This window comes from Cinclus cinclus, chromosome 16 (genome assembly GCF_963662255.1).
Source record: "Cinclus cinclus chromosome 16, bCinCin1.1, whole genome shotgun sequence".
In the NCBI taxonomy this organism is placed as follows: Eukaryota; Metazoa; Chordata; class Aves; order Passeriformes; family Cinclidae; genus Cinclus; species Cinclus cinclus.
In genome coordinates, this window is record NC_085061.1 from 12,940,845 (window position 1) to 12,961,260 (window position 20,416).

The following is a 20,416-nucleotide window of genomic DNA, read 5'->3' on the forward strand; positions in this document are numbered from 1 at the left end:
AAGGGTGTCTGTGAGTAACAAGCCAGTTTTAGAGGGAGGTCAGTGGCTTTTCATACTGCAGTTACTTAGCTGGTTGGTCTGGATCCAGATCTCATTAAGATTTAATTCATGGCTTGTTCTTAAGGAATCTGGATCTCACAGTAGTCTCAGCAGAAATCTTAATGGGAGGAGACTCAAACTTGTGACTGCAGTGTCTGTTTCGGGCTCGAGGTTCTGTGTCCTCTGAGTGTCAGGTGCTGGATGAGCAGTGTGGGCACGAGCTGTGACCCCTGAGCCCTCCTGAGGCACTTTGGGAATTCATCCCACGTGGGGCTTGGGGCCCATCAGTCACAGCTGGGAGGAGAAATCTCTGCTCACCCTGCCAGCATGGGCAGTGAGGGATGAGCCAGGTTCCCTCCTGACTCTGGTGTCCCCCCTCTCCCAGGCCTGAGGACAAGCGTGGGACGATGTCGGAGGTGCGACACGACAGCACGAGCAGTTTACAGCGCAAGAAGCCACCATGGTTAAAACTGGACATCCCGGTGCCGGTGCCCCTGCCTGTGCCAGAAGAGCCCCCCCAGCCTGTGCAGGTACAGAGGTTGGGGAGGAGGGAGGGTCTGTGGAGCTGGGGAGGGATGTGCTGGCGGCATCCCTGTGCCTGGGGTTCCCCATCAGCCCAGGCTGAGGGAAAAGGCAGCGTGTGATGGCAGATCATGGGGCCACATAAGAAGGGGCAGAGCCTTTGAGTAAATTTATGAGCAGTAATTAACTCTCTTGAAGGGGATGTGGGAGGGATGAGGGTGGGTGGCTGATGTGCTCACATCAGTGGATGTGACTATTTGGATGTGGGCATTGTCAAAAGTGTCTTGGCTGAGATACGAGAGTGAGGTATTCAAACAAGCATTTCTTAAGGGGACTGGAGGACTGAAGGTCTCCCAGAGAAGCATGAGGGTCTGGAAGTACTGGAACTTCTGAAAAGAGCAGGGTATGAATCTGACTTATGAATAGCCAAGATAATGACAGACTTTCATCAGTAACAGCAAATAACAGTTACTGGCAACACAAAGCTGCTAGCTGCATGAGGAACATAAGAGGACCATGTGGGATGAGAAACACATAACACTGAGGAGTGCTGAAGTAGAGATGAGGTGATAGGTTAATGGGAGCTGTGCAAGGCATGAGAGTAAAACACCCTTATTTGTGCTGGCAGTAGGAAGAATATCAGGAATACCTGCTACAAGGTTTTAAAAACTGCTGTAAGGGTGAGACCTGGGTATGAAACCTGGCTGCTTGTGTGGCCTTGCTGCGGGAACAGAGACTCTGTGCACTGAAGGCAGAGCCAGAGGGTTCTTGCTGCCCAGCTCTATTGGCGTGTACAGGGCCTGGGTTTACTCACTTGCATGAAAAAAAGTTTAGTCATTAGAGAAATGGAAGGTTATGCAGTTTCCCTGGAGGGGGCTGAGGACAAGCTTGTCTTGAGAGGGAACTTCTATTGCACTTGGAACAGCAAGAATGGTCCTCTTCAGCATTCTGTGATCCAGAGACTCAAATGCACTTGAGTGAGAGCTCCTGGCAGATAAATCCTGGTTGTGGTCTTCCCTTGGAAGGAAAGAGTTTGGGGGTCAGGCTGTAGGGATTAGAAGTAGATTTCAGGGTTTTACCAGTGCAGGTTGAAACCTTCTGAATCAATTATTTAAGGCTTTGATGGATCTTCCCTTATCTGAAATCTCTAAATCCAGCTGGGCACTTGGAGAGACACTCTGAGATTATGATGGAAGCTGGTGGAGGTGATGTTCTCTGGGGTCTCATGTGCACAGCCCAGCCTGTCAGGATAAGAGTGCATTGTGTGCTCCTCTGACTTACAACCTGAGCATCTGTGCACTGTTTTTACATAAAAGATATCAAAACTGTTGCCATAAGTGGAAATCATTAGCTTTTTGGGCTAGACAGGCTGAAGTAGTCTTGAGGCAGAGACAGTGTCTGACCAGCGGATCGATCAGAGCTTCGCTTGCCAGAGGGGCAGTCTGCTCAGTCTGCCCTGTACAAATGGGAGATGGTGTCTGCTGAGCCGATAAAAATGTAGTCCTGAGCAGCCTGGGGGAGGCAGCTGTGTGAGCCGAGAGCAGCCCGGTGAGTTGTGTCACATTTGGTAGGTGACATTTAGTCAAGACATGTGAGTGGCCCAGGCAATCAGGTTGTGAACAAAGCCTTTCCCAGCTTGCTTAGGCTGCACCAGGCAGACCCACCCACAGCTCTCACAGGCTTTTAGTGCAGATCCAGAGCCACTTCAGCGACAAATCCCACTGACTGTGCTTCTCTTGACCTTATGGAGTGGTCTAGGAGAGTGTGATCTGGGTGGACAGCAGCCAGGAGGATGTGTGGCAGGAGCTGATGTTGAATTGCTAACAGCTCACTCCCAGAGCTCTGACTCCCGCTTCCCTCGCAGCCGACGCGGCGCCAGGCGTTCCTGCGCAGCGTGAGCATGCCGGCCGACAACAGCCGTGTGCCATCCCTGCCCCACGACCCTGCCAGGAGAGCGGTGCTGCAGCGACAGACCTCCATCACCCAGACCATCAAGAGGTGAGGCACGGAGCTCCTGGAGCCTGCTGCACTGCCATCCTGGAGCTGTGGATGCATGATTCTCTGCTCATCCCATTGCCTGTCACAGCAGGGTTAGGTTGACTCCCTCATTACCTCGTGAGGTTGTGGAAGGGTGGGTGCAGGTTGGTCCCCAGTATAGAAGCCCAGTGGTGCTATATAGCCTGTCTGTAGTATATGAGGAGACAAGTTCTGGAAGGAAGATGCTGGTGGCCAGGACAATAAATGGCGTTTACCACTTACAGAGAGATTTTGGGTGACCCCATGCCCCAGGGGGGCTGTTTCTCAGTAACAGGATGTGTCAGGCCCTGATGTTTAGCCGTGACTGTAGATGGGGTATGCTGGGCATGCTTTGGTGCAGTGTCTGAGAACACTGGGTTAGTTGCTGGGGGAGGCAGAAGCCCATTGGAGCAGTGCAGGGCTCTCAGCAGCTTAGCTCCTAGCGCTGGCTCATTGAGATGGTCCTGAGGGGTGGTGGAGAGCAGGGAGAGGTGGTCTGGTTCTATGTCCCACTCCTACAAAGGATTGTCATTAGGAGTCTCTTGAGACATGGGCACACAGAGCTGGATGCTCTTTCCCTCACCACAGCAAAGGCTTATCACAGTTTGCCCAGAGGGAGTGGCTCTCCCAGCTTCCATCCCTGGCAGTGTGTCAGGCCTGCCTGGATCCCAGGAGCATCCCTGGAGCTCCATGGGTCAGGGGTACTTTCAGCCAGCCAGGCTTCACGCACTCATAAAGGAGCAGCTTTCCAACTCTGGGACATCTCCCACACACTGTTTTCCTTTGCCTCAGACGTTCCCCAGCTGCCTTGGTGGTGAAGCTCTCCTGCATCAGCCCACTCTGATCCTGCTTCTTGTGAGGTTGGGAGAGCTGAGCCCATGAAGCAGCATCTGCTCTTTCAGGGCTGTGGGCAGCCTCTGTGCCTGCTGAGGCTGTCCTTGCACACCTGCACTATCTCTTCCCTTGCCTCCCTGCTCTTGACGTGTTCCTTGCCAGGACAACTAGGCAAAAGCATGTCAAGGATGAAGGGATATCCTGGGAAGGTGCTGTGGAGGCCCTGACAAGAAGCATTGGGTAGAAGGGCCAGGATAGCCTTCCCCAGAAGTCCTCACAACATGCAGATTGTATGTAGGGGAGTGAGGAACTGTGAACTGCTTTGGTGCTGGAATGACAAAGTTATTTTGGGAAGGACTTTACAGGGAGCAGAACTGCAGGAGATGTACACGTGACACAACACTAGCAATAAAAGCATTAAATGAGTGGATCAGAAACAAGGCCAGGGAACTGGAAAAGACCAAGGTCTAAAGCCCTGTTTTCCATTTAGCAGAGCTAGGGATGTGGTGGAGAATGCAGACCATACATCCCTAAATTATGTCTTGAGATTTGTTTTGTGAGTTCAGGAAGGCTGACTGCCAAGTTTTCTGCACAGCCCTCAGAATGCACAGAATGGGAAACTGCAACAGGACTCCATAGCATCTTCCCTAGAGGACACAGATCAAGTGTGAACATAAAGTCAAGCCTGTGTAGTCCAGAACAAGGCTTGGGAGTGATTCATATGAAAGCATCTAACACCATTTCCAGTCTCCCAGGGTGTTTGAGATGTCCATGCAAAGCAGCATATGTGTCACAGATAGACTTGTACACTAGGCAAGATCCTGTCAGGGCACCAGTCACCTGTCTCTAAGCAGATCATAGCTCAGCCTGCTGATACCTCCATGGTTTCACACTGGTGTCCAAAGCCAGCCCTGGAATCTGTAGCTGAGTGTCTGGGCTGGAGAAGGCAGGTCTTACAGGGGGAGATGAGGGGGATGGCAGTACTCCTGGTACCTTCAAGAGCAATATGAGACACACGTCACAGGTGCACCAAGAGGATTCAGCAACCTCCCGGGTTCAAAGGTGCTGCTGTGTGGCTTGAGCTTGGTTGTTTCTCTTAGGCCATGTTCTCAGCTGGAGGCCACTGTCACAACTGCTGCCCATGGGGCTATGGAAGGAGATGCAGTGGCTGCTCCCCTCCACAGCCCTGGAGGTTCCTTCCCCTCAGCTCTGTTTTCTTTGCAGCAGGCAGGTTCGGTTTCAAAGGAGTCAGACCCTGCCCGCTCGTGGGCACCGGGGGGGCAGGAGCTCCCTGAGAAAGCGGCAGTCCCTGCCCCGATCGTTTTTCAGGTACTGGTAGCACTGAGTGTGAAACCCACCCCTGCATGTGTGTGCCAGGGCTGTTGTGAACTGCACAGAGTCTGGCTGTTGCTGAGATCACATCGCCTTCCCAGGACTGTCCAAGAGGCCTACAGACAGGCAGAGTGAGAAAGTTCATGTGTGCCTCTAACAAAAAACAATTGTCACTCCTACTAAATTCGTAGGCAGCTGTCAAGAAGTAGCATGGACTAACAAGCCGTCCACCCGCCAGCCTCACTTCGTCCTGCCTTTCCTAACAAGCTGTCAACCTCCCGGTGTTCACCATAGCTAGAATATCTCCCCAGGGCAGCCTTAGCCCAGCTTCTCTTTGCTGGCAGCAGTGCAGCATATGTTGGCCCCAAAACCTTCTTGGGGCAGGAGCGGAAGGAGAGGAAGCAGCACCAAACAGACACTGTTGTGTTGGTCCAGAGGGGCTCAGAGCTGGTGAATGGAATACAGCACCCACTCTTTCCCTGTTGACATCATGGCTTTTTCTAATGCAAATGTGACTGTCTTCTTTTTGAGGTGGAGGTCTTTGTTTACTTAGCACCAAGGAGATGAGCCACTCCAGGAGTCCAGGGCATAACAGCCCACTGACCATCACCCTAAATCTGCAGCTCAGGAAACTTCAAAATCGAACAGTGTGACTTTGTGCATGGCAGGGACTGGACCTAATTCCCTGTATTCCTGTCCTACCATCCTCACTGCTGCTCTTGGCCAGCTGCCACTCTGGCACTGTGACCAGCTTTGGGGTTGCTTGTGTTTGGCCTTGGGCTTTCAGGGCTTCTTGGCTCCTCATGGCAGAAGAGTGACAGCTGACTCTGATGTTGGGTATTACAGTGCCCTGGGGACTCTGTAGGATATGATGGAGTTCCCCAGCTGAACAGAGGCATTCAGCATCCTCCCAGGGTGCCCCACATGCCCTAAACTCCTTAGTGGGCTATGTTGGCTGGGATCAGAGAGTGGGACAGCTCTTTACCCTGGCCCTGGCCCAGCAGTGGTCTCTGGCAGTTCTAGAGTGTTCCTCACAGTGCTAGCAGCTGTGGTGGTGCTTGTCCTTCCAGACTAGCAGGAGCACAGTTTTGGAGAGCTCTGAGACTGCCAGTGGTACCATTCCTCAGCAGGCTCATGTGGGCTCAAATGATCCTCAGCCCCTCTCCCTTTGAGGCCCCATGTACAGGCTTGTCACCCAAGGTCACCTTGCAGTAGAACACTGGTTGCACTAGTTTGTGGGAAGCACTCTGAGTTGTCAGACTGTTGTGTAGTGTGTGTTGTGCCAGAGCCACAGGCAACTTGACCTCTGTGCTATGGGCTTGGTGAGTCTGTCAGGGCGGGGGCTGGCCCCTGGGCCTTTGCTCTGGGTGGGGAGGAAGATTGCTTCAAGGAGATGTGGGTGCCCCAAGATTTTCACATAGCCCCATCTCCAAGGGCTGCCACGTTGACTTGCTGGTGGCATTTGGCTAAGTGAGGTCAGGTGAATTCCAGCAATGGCCCACACAACCTCTGAAGGGTTTGTTCTGTATCATTTTGGGAACAGGGAGGAAGCAGCTGAGGAAAATGTGTGGTGGTTGCATATGGAAGGTTTTAGCCAGCAAGGCTGTGGATTTCAAACGCACCTTTTGACATGGTGGCAGAGCATCTTCACCTATTGGTTGATGGGGTTTTTGCTTGGAAGGGTGCAAAACCACAGGATTGGTTTCCTGTCTCCAGCGCACACTCTCAGTTCCCCTGTGTGGCCTAATTCTAGATTTATCCCAGCCTTTACTCCAGTGTGTTTTTTAATGCTAACTTTGTGATCTGTGAGGTCTTGCTTCTCAGCAGCTGGATATCCTGCCCCTGAGCAGGGGGACTGAGGCCAGGGGTTTGGGTTTGGCTTGGAAAGACTTTCAGGTTTCAGCACCTGGACCAGTCAGCTGTAGGCTGAGACAGCTTGTCATCTCCTGAGGATGGATTAGCCATGGTGGGAAATGCTTGTCAGGGCTGTCATGACCCCTATAAGTTTAGGGTACCAGCTAAGGATGGAGGATTTGAAATAGGCTTTAATCTGATTTATCCTGATGCCTCCCTGCCTTCCTTGGGATTTTGCTTCTGATCCACTGCTCTTCTGTGGCAGCAGCCACTTGGCAGCAAACCTGCCTCGTGGCTGCAGTCTTGTGCTCCTGCTTCTGCAACAAGCAGCTTACAACTGTGTGTGTCTGCCTTTGCAGAGACCAGAACTGCAGCAAGTTTTGCTGTTAATGCTACCCTTGAGGAGATTAGAAATCCTGCAGCATGAGATGGAGAAGTTAGGGAGATTCTGGGAGTGTGGAGGGGAGGCTGGGAGAGAAGAGTGATTTCTGGAGGCTTTTGGGAGAAGTTACAGAGCTATGAAACAGTACAGTCTCACAATGGGGACCTAGAGCTGGCCTGAAGATGGTAAGTGTTTGCAGTAGATGTTTTTTAAAGTAAAAAATCACCTTTCACCAAGCTATTTTCTGAATTTCTGTACCATTTCTTTTCCTTTATTTTTAGAGAAACTCAGAACAAACTGTCCTTAACCCACAGTGAATATCTCCTGTCGTTTTTCTTCTGTCTTAAGGGACAGAATGCTGTTGATGGTCAAACATTTCTGTCCAGCATCTGTCAGGTTGCTAAAACCAGCTGAGGACAAACTGCAAGATGCTCCTGAGAAAGAGTTCTGTCTTTGAATTGGGATGAGCTGGAAGTGACCACCAGAGCTTTGTCTTTTTTCATGCATAGTCCAAACAAACATCCTTCTTCTTAGCACTTATCTGATGGCATCTTTCAGAGGCACGGCAGACTGGTTTGGGGTGAGCAAGGACAGCGATGCCACTCAGAAGTGGCAGAGGAAGAGCCTCCGCCACTGCAGCCTGCGCTACGGGAAGCTCAAGCCTCAGGCCATCCGGGAGATGGACCTGCCCAGTCAGGACAATATTTCTCTGACAAGCACAGAAACCCCTCCTCCCCTCTACGTGGGACCCTGCCAGCTGGGCATGCAGAAGGTGAGTAGTAACCTGGGACAGAGGCAAAGCCATCGCTGAGCACCCTGCTCGCTGTCTGCACCACGCTGGCAGCTGTGACCTGTCTGCAGGCTGAGCTCTGCCTGGGCACGTCTGGGCTGTGTTCAGACACTTGTCAGGTCTCAGGTACAGTTTGGCAGCTCTCTCCAGCAGCCTCTCTGTGGTCTTGTTGGCAGAGATCCCTCATCAGGGCTGGTGGCTCGGGGCCGTGTTTGTCATGCTGTGACCGTGCTGACAGGGGTGTGCGGCATGTCCAGGAGTTCTCAGCTCAGGCTTTCTGCTGCCATTCTGCAAGGACAGAATTGTGCTGTACCCAGAGGAGCTACTATGTTGGACCCAAATGTACAGTAGGAGGGCTGGAATCACTGGGGACATTTGCCCTGCCCCAAGCCGAATGCAGGCTGTACCACAGCTACTGTCCCCATAGAAACCTGGTTATGTTTTAGGACTTTGAGAAGTGTCTTTTACATCAGTGGTGTTACAGCTCTGCTCATGGGTCCTCAGAAGCAGTTTTGAGTGCCTGCAAAGGACACCTGAGTTTGGTGCTACTTCCTGCTTGTTACCTTTGTGTGTGACCCAAGAGGACAGGGCCCAGATGAGCACATCCAGTGACCTGAACTAACCACAATATGCATCTCTTCCCACTGCTCCACTCAGTGACATTAATTGGTATGGGTGATGACTGTGCTTTGGTGAGCACCACTGGATGAGTGGGAAAGCAGTTCTTTCCAAAGCAGGTCAGCCTGTGACCTGCAGCCTGGTGGCATCACTAAAGCAGAAGAGAATGTAGTGCATTATTCAATCACATTTCACCTTGTTGTCCTCTTTTCTGTTAAATGTCTTGCACTTAATCTCTGGTCACAGGGGACTTAGAAATATAGTTGAGCTCTACGTGGACTACATTAAATCAGAATGTGGTGTCAGTTGGTGTGAGCCCATTAAGCTTCCTGTTGAGTGTGCAACTGTGGATTAAAAAGGCTCGTAAAACCTTGGGATGAAGCACAGAGGTCTTATGGAAACCACAGCTGTGATGATGTAAGGACAGAGGCAAGGTTTGTAGCTGAAGGCAATATTTTCATTATGTTGATTCGTATGTTTGGAATAAGTGAGAGCGCTGGCCTGAGGAGTCCCAAAGAAGGGCTTGCAGCTCCTGGAAGCTTGCCTGCTTTATCCAGCTGTTAATTAATGGAAGCAGATATAAATATGCAGTAAAGTTTCAGCAGGATAACAGGAAACTGCTTAAGTCCTGGGCTGTCCAGTATCAGGAAGGAAACTAGCTGAAGAAAGAACATTTCTGTTTTCAGGAATTTCTCAAACTCCTATTTAGACAGCACGTTCTCTGACTGTTGAGCTCATTGGTATTGGGAGACAATGAATCCAAGAGCTTAGGAAGGGCTGAAGGAGATTTGGAGTCTTATGTGAGATACTGGAACAGACTGGTTGACAATAGTCAGTACTAACAAAAGAGAAAAAACCCCAATAGGCGATTCCTTATCTCCCTATTGTAGAATTGCTTGTTGGTCCCTCCAGCCTGGTTCTTGGTCAATCCCAGGTGCCAGGCCACTGTCACGGTCTCAAGAGGAGAGAGAACGCTTGGGAGGAAAGGGTTTGGGGGTGGACGGACTGATGGGCTACTCCTCTCGGCAGATCATCGACCCCCTGGCGCGGGGGCGAGCGTTCCGGATGGCCGAGGACACCGATGGCTGCAGCATCCCCCACACGCCCATCACGCCCGGGGCCACGTCCCTCTGCTCCTTCACCAGCTCCCGCTCGGGTTTCAACCGCCTCCCGCGGCGCCGCAAGCGCGAATCCGTGGCCAAAATGAGCTTCCGAGCGGCCGCCGCCCTGGTGAAGGTACTGCCTTCAGGAGGGCAGGGACCGCAGGGGTCTCTGCCCTGGGAGATGGGGGCAAGGGAAGGAGCTGCTCAGCAGAGAGGATGGGGATAGCTGTGGTGGAGGGGAGGAAATGAAGTCGCCTCCTGTTGTGTTTCAGCCATGTGTACAGGAGGCAGGATTGGCAAGAAAGCTGGGATGATGGTTCGGTTTTGGTGCAGGTTTTTCTTTATTGGCCTGGGGGCTTTGATTCCCCCAGCCAGCAGCCTCAGGGTGTTCTAGCAGGCCCACCTTTGGGTGGTCCATCTGCACCTGGTAAGCAGCCACAGAAGAGCAGAAATACTTGAGGCTCTTGCTATACGAGTCTCTTCGTCCTGCTTTGTGCCTGCTTTCCTGGGCTCAGTGATGTTTTTGCTGTGTCCAGTAGCAGCGTCACTGTGGTTTGGTCAGACACATTGTACAATATGTGGTAGAAGAGCACGTGGCAAACCTGGAGGTGGGCACCATGGGTTGAGCAGTGGGGTGACAGCTGTGTGTCTCACCAGAAAGGTGTCACACATCACATCTGCTGTGCTCCATCCACAAGCGTGAACCAACCTCGGCACCTGGGCTCTCTGTGCACTGGCTGGGGTGGGTTTGTGAGCTGGGGGTTCAGGTTTCTGGCAGTGCCTCCATGCCCCTGTCCCTGGCTGCAGGGCCGCTCGGTGAAGGACAGCACCCTGAGGAGGGCCCAGCGGCGCAGCTTCACCCCTGCCAGCTTCCTGGAGGAGGACACGGTGGATTTCCCAGATGAGCTGGACACTTCCTTCTTCGCTCGGGTGAGTGGCAGGCCTGGCATGGTGCTGGCCCAGAGGCAGAGCAGGACTCTGGTTCTGGCAGGACTGTGTGATGCAGAGAGCAGCACTGCTTTCTGCCAGGGCTGCTGTCTCAAATGGGATGTTGGCTTCTTCTGATGGGACTGCTGTCTCTCTGCCCAGGAAGGAGTCCTTCATGAGGAGCTCTCCACTTACCCGGATGAAGTGTTCGAGTCACCATCAGAAGCTGCAATCAAAGATGCTGAGGTGAAACCTCCAGATCAGACAGATCTCACAGGAGGTGCCTTGGACAAAAACGAGCTTGAAAGAAGCCACTTACTACTGTGAGTATCTTCGTGGTAGCTGCCAAAAACTAACATAGGGTATCCAACCCATTTGGAGTGGGGCCTCCTGCATGGAGGAGGAGGAGAGGCCAGGATCTGGGTGCTGTGGGTGCTTGGTGCAGAGCTCGGAGCAGTGCAGTGATGGGTTTTCTTTAAAACCACCTGAAGACATCCTGCCCTGGCTACCCATGCCTATGAAAGGTGACTCGGAGGCCACTTCTGCAGTCACTCCAGCAACTTGCAGCTTCATACTAATGTGTTTCAGAGATTGTATCATGCCTTGAGGAACCAAAAAGCACTTTAAATCAGCTATGAGGATGCTGAGAGCCCAGCCTTTGGCTGTGGAGAGCGTGGCAAAGTGAGAAAGCTGTTGCCATTGCCACAGTCACCAGTAACTGTAGTCTGCTCCAAGGAGTGGTGAAGCATTGCAGAGTGTCAAGCTGGGCTGCATTCCTCACTTGAAATGAGAGAAAGGTGTGGCACTGATGCTGAGAGGCCTGCAAATATGTGGGTGGTGCTGTACTGTATGCCTGGATTTTTTCCACCTGAGTAACTGGTACTGAGTAATTGCTCTGTGTTGCTTCCGAGTCAGCTCACCCCAGCAGAGAGCTCTGCTGGGTGTGAACATGGAGCAGACAGGGAGGTCCTTGTTGTGGTTCTGCTGCTCTCAGCCCATCTTGCTGTGTTGGCACTTTCCCTTCAAGTGTTTCCAAGAACTTGACTCAGTTTAACATAAGGGGAAGCACAAACGGTGGGAGTTTGTTGTCACTCCTCTGAGATGGTTTCAGTCTTCTTGGCTCCCTTTGAATCTCCTTAAATAGTTTTAGTTTTTGAGGAAAATACATTTTTTTTCACACTTCAGAGAGCTGTTACCAGAGTGACAGTTGGGTGTCCTTTCACGTAGTGAGGTGTTTGTTTGGGCATGGGGAGATTTCCAGCACTGGAAATAGCAGGAAGCAGCATGTCTGCCACACAGAAACCACTTGACCTCTTGGGCAAGAGCAGGCTGCAGTGGAACCTGAACCTTCTGCTGGAGAAGGACTTCCCAAGGGAAAGTTGGGATATTCCAGTGCATCTTCTGCAAGGTGCAATATGAAAAGAGCTGAAGTTTCCAGCAGTATTTTGGCTACAGAGGTTCAGATTCCCCTTATCCTGTTGCTTGGCCATACTTCAGAGCTGTCATGATCTCTCCAGATACTCCAGTCATCTTTCAGAAGAAAGATTACTGGCTGTTTTCTCTCAGCACTTCTGACAAACATTGTCTTTGTGCAGAGTGGGACATTTAGGAGGCCAGAGGAGATACACATGTTGGAAGCATGCCTACTGCAGTGCCAGGCAATGAGGTGGTAAAATGGGAGGTAGTTGGGTTTTTTGGGTCAGGTCTGAATGCTGCAGATGTGCCCTTCACAATGCTGTATAAGAGCGAGGAAATACAAAACTGTCTGGATGTGATGGAGACTTACAAAGTAGGTATTATGCACTAGTAACCTGTGCAATATTAATGAGATTTATTTTGACAAACAAGCCTTCTTTTAGCTTGGGATGCTTTGGATTTCTATTGTGTTGTTGAAGCATGCTTTTTTTATTCTGAAAAATGCACACATTGGTGCAAATAAGGGGGGAATGGAAGAGAGATTGTGAGAGGTAGCTGACACAGCTTGCAGCACGTGACAGTGCTGCTTTCTTGGTCTGGGAAGCTGCTTGGATTCACTTTTGTCCAATTTGCCAGTCCAGTTACATAAAAGTGAGACATTGAAATGACATTTAAAGGTGGGTATTTCCACTGCTGGGCTAAATTCCACTTCCATTTCATATCAGAGGGCAGAGTAAGAGGATTGAAGTAGGGGAAGAAGTAGATGTAGGCTACAGACACAGAGGTGCCTGTTTCAGCCTATTGCTGAAACACTTCAGAGCCTCGAGAGCTCCTCAGTGGTGGGGCTTAGTTTGGCACAGCTGCCTTGTGCCACTTTCTGCGTGTTTGCTGTGCTTTCTGCCGCTCCTGTGCTTTCATTACTGGCTCTGTTTAACCCTTTGAAACACAGCTCCCGCTTCAGGGCACCTTGTCCGCCATCAGCTGCTGCCCAGCCCAGAGAGGGTGGGACAGACAGAAAGCTCTGCTGCCACCAAAGACCACGGCAAGGCAGGTCCCTACTGCTGTCCTGCTTTTGATTTCAGCCCCCTGGAGCGAGGCTGGAGGAAGCAGAAGGACGGGGGGGTGGCGCAGCCCAAGGTGCGCTTGCGGCAGGAGGTGGTGAGCGTGAGCCCCCAGAAGCGAGGCCAGCGCATCGCTGTCCCCGTGAGGAAGCTCTTTGCCAAGGAGAAGAGGCCCTATGGGCTGGGCATGGTGGGCAAGCTGACCAACAGGACCTACCGCAAGCGCATCGACAGCTACGTCAAACGGCAGATCGAGGACATGGATGACCACAGGTGAGAGCTGGGCTCAGGGCACCTCCCAGCACAGCTGCTGAGGGAGGGAATGCTGCTGGCCCCGGGGACTGCTTGCTCTGAGCCCCCCCCATCTTTGTCCCTTGCAGTACAGAGGCAGCTGTTTGTGTCGCTGTGCACTGGAACCTCACCCAGCTCCTCATGGTGTCTGTATCTGCTAACTGCAGGGACTGCAGGTCCACTGCCACCACCACTGCCCTGTGGTGAACAGCGAGGCTCAGCTATCCCTGCCTGTGATCATTCCCCTAGAGTCATTATTTCAGACACCCAGCACAGTTGAGCATCAAGCTTCGGTGTTCTCATGGATGTTTTCTTGAGAAAGGGTGGTTGTCCAGGGTAATGGCAAAAACAGAGTAAACAGGTTCAACAATACCTTAGGTCATTGCCTCCTGTCCTGTGCAATCCTAGGTGATCCTGGCCATGTATCCCACATTTTGGCAAGGTTTCTGGGGGAAAGCAGCAGCTTTTCCCCTCTCTTCTGTTAGCACGTGTTCTATGCCTGTGTTTTTGCCTCTAATCCTTCCCCCTTCCCTCCATCCAGGCCTTTCTTCACTTACTGGGTCACCTTTGTGCATTCACTCATCACCATCCTCGCTGTGTGCATCTATGGCATCGCCCCTGTGGGGTTCTCACAACATGAAACTGTTGATTCAGTAAGTGAAGCCCCCTGACATGCCTGGAGTTTCAGCCCTCAGCTGTTGTGTCGCAGCAGGCTGGCTCCTTGCCTTCTTGGCTGGGTGCTGGCTGTCCAGCCTGGGGGGCTGCCTGGAGGGTCTCTGGGAGCCCCCACAACACCTTCTCTCCCTCCTGCAGCCTCCTTGCTCCTGATGTCAGATTGTATCTGACACAAAGCACGATGGCTGTGCCAAACAGCTTATTCCCCTCCTCGTAGAGACCAGGAAGATGATCAGGGCAGGGAAATACTTCAAACCTGAGCTAAGTTTTTGCAACAGTTGCAGGATTTTGCATCTGCCAGGAGCAAAACTGACTTGTCTGACTTTGGGAGCTGATCTTGAAGGTGTTTGTAGCCTTCCCACACATTGTTAAAAGTTCCTGGGGTACAGATATCTCTATAGCCATGTCCCTGCTCCATGCAGGAGATGTCCTGGAGGAGATTCTCAGCTCCATATCTGACAGCTTTCAGAGCACTGCCACCAGCACCTGAGCCTGCAAGGTCTGTGGGTGCTGCCTGTGCTGCTCAGCTCTGTAGAGCTTTGTGAAGCCTCGGGCCACTCCAAGGGCTCCAGGATCTGGGATTTCTTGAAAACTGAAGTAGCCAGAGATAGACATTTTAAATGAAACCTTAACATGAAGGTGCCCACATCTTGATGGGGATTTACATGTGATCCTGCAAAATACCAGTTGGAGAGAGCTGTGGGCCCTGTCATTGGCTGTGGGGATTCCTGTTCATCCTGAGGGCTGTTTTCACCGGTCCCTGCTGCTTTCCCTGCTCACCCTGGGGGCTGGAGCTCACAGGGCTCTTGCTCTCTCTCTTTGTAGGTCTTACGAAACAGAGGAGTTTATGAAAATGTCAAATATGTTCAGCAGGAGAACTTCTGGATTGGCCCCAGCTCAGTGAGTGCCACTGGTGGGACTGTTATTGGGTGGATGGAGAACTGTGTGCTGCAGTCGTGCCACCTCATGGAGCAGAGCATTCTGCTGCTTGGAGCTCAGGGATTTGTTGTCAGGGAGCAACAGTGCTCTCAACCCCAACTACCCTGCAGAATGGGGTACCTGGAGGTTGGGATGGACCTTGGCTCTCCTGCTTTGCACCCTATTCCTACAAAGACAACCACGGTGTTAGAAGATATGCAGGAGTTGTATGGTATGTGACGGCTTTCCTGATGCCATTCCCCCTGGGAAAGACAAAAATGAAAAGGAAATGTCACAAAGTTTTCTTTCCCAGCCATAGTGCTGGCCATTCTGGGGCTATGGGCAAAGAAATCCCTGAACTTTTTTTCTTGACCCGTCTCCAAAGCAAATATGGAGAATGTGCATCGTGTGTGTTGGGATTCATCATGTAGAATTAGTCCCTGGCCCTTTAGTCTGGTTAGGGGTATCCCTAGCAGTGCCCCCAGCCTGCTCTGCCCAGGCAATTGTTGCCTGCCCCTTGGCTGAGCTGAGTGTTTCCATCTCTGCCAGGAGGCCCTGATCCACCTGGGGGCCAAGTTCTCCCCGTGCATGAGGCAGGACCAGCAGGTGCACAGCTTCATCAGTGCCAAGCGCGAGAAGGAGAAGCACTCGGCGTGCTGCGTGCGCAACGACAAGTCAGGCTGCGTGCAGACCTCAGAGGAGGAGTGCTCAGTGAGTGCCATGGCCCTTCTCCTGCCAGCCCTGCAGGCTCAGGGACATTTCTGCTGATGATTTTTTCTCTGGGCTTCATGGTGACACCTCTCCTCTCTGCTGCAGTCCACGCTGGCCGTGTGGGTGAAGTGGCCCCATCACCCCAGCACACCAATGCTGGCAGGAAACAAGAGGCAGTTTGGGTCTGTTTGTCATCAGGACCCCAGGTAGGTCCTGTCTGGCCCAGCTGCCATCCTTGGGGGGACAGGGCTGCTGTAGAGTCAGTCCCAGGCCAGTGAGTTGCTGGATGAGGCGGCAGCTGCTCTTGGAGGGGTGTGGGGCAGTGATGTCCCTACACTGCAGGGAAGGCTGATGTGGGATGTGATCATATTTCTGCTCACCCCTGGTCTCTGTTGTGGGCTGCCCACCTGAACAGTGGCCTGTTGTGAGCTGTGGCTGCCTTCCTCAACCCTCTTCCCCTCCTTACCTGCTCCCTGAACGACTCCCTGCTTGGGGTGCAGCAGTCATGGGCCTAGCACACCTCTGTCCAGGAGCCCAGCCAGCTGCTGGGTTCCCTGGCACGCAGTCACTGTGGGCTGGTGTAGAGCTGAAACTGGCTGAATTCTTGCCCTTGGGGTGTGTCCACCTGGAAAAGATCCAGTTTTTAGCTGGGCAGCTGTGTGCTCTGTGCCTCTGTGATTTCTGCTGGAAGGAGGCTGAGGCTTTCACCAGCATAACCTTGGCTGATCTGGTCTAGTGTGTGTCAGTGTCACCACGCAGGGACACAGGGAGTTGTGGAATGGCACCCTGGGCACAGGCAGAGTGTGGAAATCCTCTGGTGCTGGGGAAAGGTGTTTCTCAGGCTGATATGTGCTTTGTTGCTGCAGGGTGTGTGAGCAGCCAGCCTCCATGGAGCCGCACGAGTGGCCAGATGACATCACCAAGTGGCCGGTGAGCATGGCCAGAGGCACAGGGCCTGCATGGGCAGCTGCAGTGTGGCATTTGCATGCCACTGTGCAGAGCCTCAGCTGTGCTGGTGGGAGGGCAGGGCCCTGGTGCAGCTTCTGCTGCTTGTCACAAACACCAGCTCAGGGCAGCTGTACTCTGCCCAGCCGAGGCTCAAAGCCCTCCAACATCAAACGTTTTCCTGTGCCAGCTAAAGCCCTGGTTCCTGTCAGGATAACAGGGAGATGGAAATCAACTCAGCCTCAGGCTGGAGAGGAGGTGTCAACTGATGCTCAGGCAGATGGAGTATCAGGCACCATCCTGCTGTCAGAGGGAGCTGTGTCTGGGATCTGGCTTCTTCCCAAGGGGCTGTTTTGATTTTACCCAGGCAGCAAGCAAAGCTGTGGCTGGTTGACTGAGGCCTGTTGTTGTTTTCCAGATCTGCACAAAAAACAGTGCTGGGAATTACACCAACCACCTCCACATGGACTGTGTGATTACAGGCCGGCCCTGCTGCATTGGGACCAAGGGAAGGTAGTGAGTTTTACCTGTATGGAGGGGCTGGGTGTTGGGGTGAGACATGGGGCCTTTTCTGGTTGTAGACACAGCCATTTGCCCTCCTTGTCCTTTCCACACACAGCCCTGCTGGGAAGGGGAGTTGGACAAAGAGCTGTGACAGGTCTCCCAGATGGAGCAGGAGTCTGGGATGAGCAGGAGTTAACAGCCAGCCTGAGTCTGTGGCACAGAAGGGTCTCTCACTCAACTACCCCTGCAGTATGGAGGGATTTGGATACCAGTTTGGAGGGACTGAACAATTCTGCTGTGGAGTCCTGCACTTTTCCTTAGGAATGGCCAGCTTGTTCCTGACAGGCTCCATTGTCCCCAGCCTGCAATCCCTGGGTGCTCAAAGGAGATGCCGGAAAATGACTCACTCTGGGCTTGCAAAAGAGGAAGATGCTGTTTTCCTCTTGTCATCCCTGAGCTTGATTAGTAACCCAGCGCTTGGGCTTGGCTTTCCCTGCTAGGGAGAAAAATGTGTGCTGCCCCAAGGAATTTCTCTGTCACTGAAAGTCGTTATCAGGGTACTCTTTTGACATAGGCCCCCCGCTTCCCCTCTGCCGGCTGCAGAGGCACAAGACTCCCACAGCCTGAGACACAGCTTCCCCAGGCTCTGGTGGTTCTTCCCAGATCTAAACAGTAGCTTTAGGACATGCCTTGGAGCCCTGGCATGCACATCTGTGGAAAAAAGCAGGAGGGGTATGTGGAGAGGCACTGGGCTCAAATGGGAATGTGTTTGTGCCTTTGCTGAGACACTCCAGCATGTCAGGGGCAGCTGAAGGCATCAGTTCTCATGGATGGGATGAGAAAGGGAGAGTGGGTAGCCTGGGAGGGCACAGGAATGATCCACTGTGTTTTCCATGTGCGACTTGGGCCTCCTGCAGGTGTGAAATCACCTCCCGGGAGTATTGTGAATTTATGCGGGGCTATTTCCATGAGGAGGCAACGCTCTGCTCTCAGGTGAGGGTGTGGCTGGGGGTTATATGGCTGCTCTTTTCCTTCCAGGTGCCCTCAGCAGCTTGGCAGTGCTGCAGAGTAGGTGGGGAGTCCTGTGTCCTGTCCACCCTGAGACTGGGGGAAGCTGCTGCTCCTGACTGGAGTGGCAGAGGTGGCTGGACCTGTCCCCCCTTTGGGGGCTAGTTTGGGAACTGGGCTGGCAGCTGTGAAAGCCCAGTACAGGACCACTGTGAAAGCAGCAGGGGAAAGATCCAGTCTGCTCCGTGGGCAAGCAGATGCCTCAGCTCTGGGTGCTGGGGTGAAAAAATGAGGGTGTAAAGCTGCCACAGGGAAGGGATGGGGTCATATAAATTTGTGACAAGGCTTGGAACTTGGTTCAATAGAGGAGTGGGATGGGAGCCCCCTTTCCAGGGATATCTGCAATGTGCCCTGGGCTTGGAAAAGGGCCCCTCTCAACACCCACTTCTGCCCCAGGTACACTGCATGGATGATGTCTGTGGGCTCCTTCCTTTCCTAAATCCAGAAGTCCCTGACCAGTTCTACCGCCTCTGGCTCTCGCTTTTCCTCCATGCTGGGTAAGCAGAGGTGTAAAACTTCCACTATGGGGGTGGGGATTGCTGTGAGGATTGTGGCTGTCCCTCGTGGGGGACACAGGGATGCTGAGCTGTGCTCTCTGCCAAGGTTTACCATCCCCCCGTTTGTGTTTGTTGGGAGGGATTAGCAGCATGGGTAAGGCCAGAGCAGGAACTCTCAGCAAGGCTGGGGACACAACATGAGCACAGGGGTGACTTCATGGCTGCTGCTTCAGCTCCTGTACTCTTGCACTTGGCAGGATCCTGCACTGTCTGGTTTCAGTCTGTTTCCAAATGACGATCCTACGGGACCTAGAGAAGCTGGCAGGATGGCACCGCATCTCTATCATCTACCTTCTCAGTGGCATCACTGGGAACCTTGCCAGTGCAATATTTCTACCCTACAGAGCAGAGGTGGGTCTCCTGCAGCCCAGGGTCCTGGTAACTTGCCCTGAGCACAGCCCTTCCCCTTCTTGACATGCCCGTGCCCCTGGCTGAGGCAGAGCCACCAGAGCTGGGCTCACTGCTGCAGCCTTGGCACTTGCAGCTTGAAGATGGCACCACACCATCATTTAACTGCTGAGCAGCACTATCCCCTGGGGTACCATGGGCTTTCCTAGTGATTGGCCTGGGCTGGCTGCAGGAAAAAGGCTGCCTCTCGTAACACATGGGGGATTGTACAACCACAGAGTGAGAGAGGCTCCAGGCAGGCTCAGAATCAAGTGCTGTACCTGGTGTCAGACATCCTCCACATGTGAGTGGCGAAGAGCAGAGCTCACCTTGCCCACAGGAGACTGCATGGCTGGACCTGCAGGACTGCCTCCCAGCTCCTTGCATGAGGAAAACTACATGGTGGGTGGGGGGAGCCAGGAGATGGCCTTTAAGGGCTTCTCTCCTCTGGCAACTTCAATCTGCCTGCCCTCTTTAGTCTGTTCTGGCCTCACACCTTGATCCTAAATCCAACCAGGCCCCTTTACTCCTTGCACCCCATTCTGTGGATGAAGTTGCAGAGTCTCTCTGCCAAGAACCACTGAACAGGAGTTGAGTAAGAAGTAACAAATTGCTGGAGCTGGCTGCAGAGGCCAGGCAGGTGGCATGAGCCTGACATTATCTGTAATGCTCTTCTTCTGCAGGTTGGCCCTGCAGGATCCCAGTTTGGAATTCTGGCCTGTCTCTTTGTGGAGCTCTTCCAGAGCTGGCAAATCCTGGCACGCCCATGGAGGGCTTTCTTCAAGCTACTGGCTGTGGTGCTCTTTCTTTTTGCCTTTGGCCTCCTGCCTTGGATCGATAATTTCGCTCACATTTCAGGATTTATCAGTGGTTTCTTCCTCTCCTTTGCCTTCCTGCCCTACATTAGCTTTGGGAAATTTGATCTATATAGGAAACGATGCCAAATTATAGTTTTCCAGCTCATCTTCATTGCACTCTTCTCAGGACTGGTGATTCTGTTCTATTTCTACCCCATCAAGTGCGAGTGGTGCGAGTTCCTCACTTGTATACCCTTCACAGACAAATTCTGCGAGAAATATGACCTGGATGCACAGCTCCACTGACAGTAAAGACTGGCTTCTCGAGCAGGCCCTGGAGATGGAATGTCTTTGCATTTGCTGTGCCAGTTCCATGGGGACAAAGCCTCTAATCCAATGACACTTCTAACCCTGCCCGTGGTTAATTTAAACTGTTTCCTTAGCACTTGGCAGGCATGGTTTGCCTTATCTCAGAAGACTCTGAAAAACAGAATGTTTGTGCCTTGTTCAATTGTATTGAACCTTTTCTGCTGCCATTATTTTTATTACACTAGTTTCGATACTACATTTTTAACCAGTTGTTTACTACTGCTAAGGTGGTGATTAAACAGTGAGGTAGCGTTTTAGCTACTGTGAATTGTTCTGAGTAGTCTGTGCCTACCTTTGTTA

General features: G+C 52.4%; 1 protein-coding gene across 1 annotated transcript; it reads left to right on the forward strand.

Annotated features, from left to right (window-relative positions):
• The first annotated feature begins 446 nt into the window (after positions 1-446).
• Positions 447-20,053, forward strand: RHBDF1 (rhomboid 5 homolog 1). The gene is made up of 17 exons (XM_062503532.1): positions 447-569; positions 2,426-2,559; positions 7,538-7,751; positions 9,417-9,623; positions 10,298-10,420; positions 10,580-10,740; positions 12,916-13,167; positions 13,727-13,838; positions 14,686-14,760; positions 15,328-15,489; positions 15,595-15,695; positions 16,356-16,419; positions 16,853-16,947; positions 17,856-17,931; positions 18,403-18,503; positions 18,761-18,914; positions 19,634-20,053. Exons 1-17 carry the CDS (start codon positions 447-449, stop codon positions 20,051-20,053), a joined length of 2,574 nt encoding a protein of 857 aa, XP_062359516.1.
• The last annotated feature ends 363 nt before the right edge of the window (positions 20,054-20,416 follow it).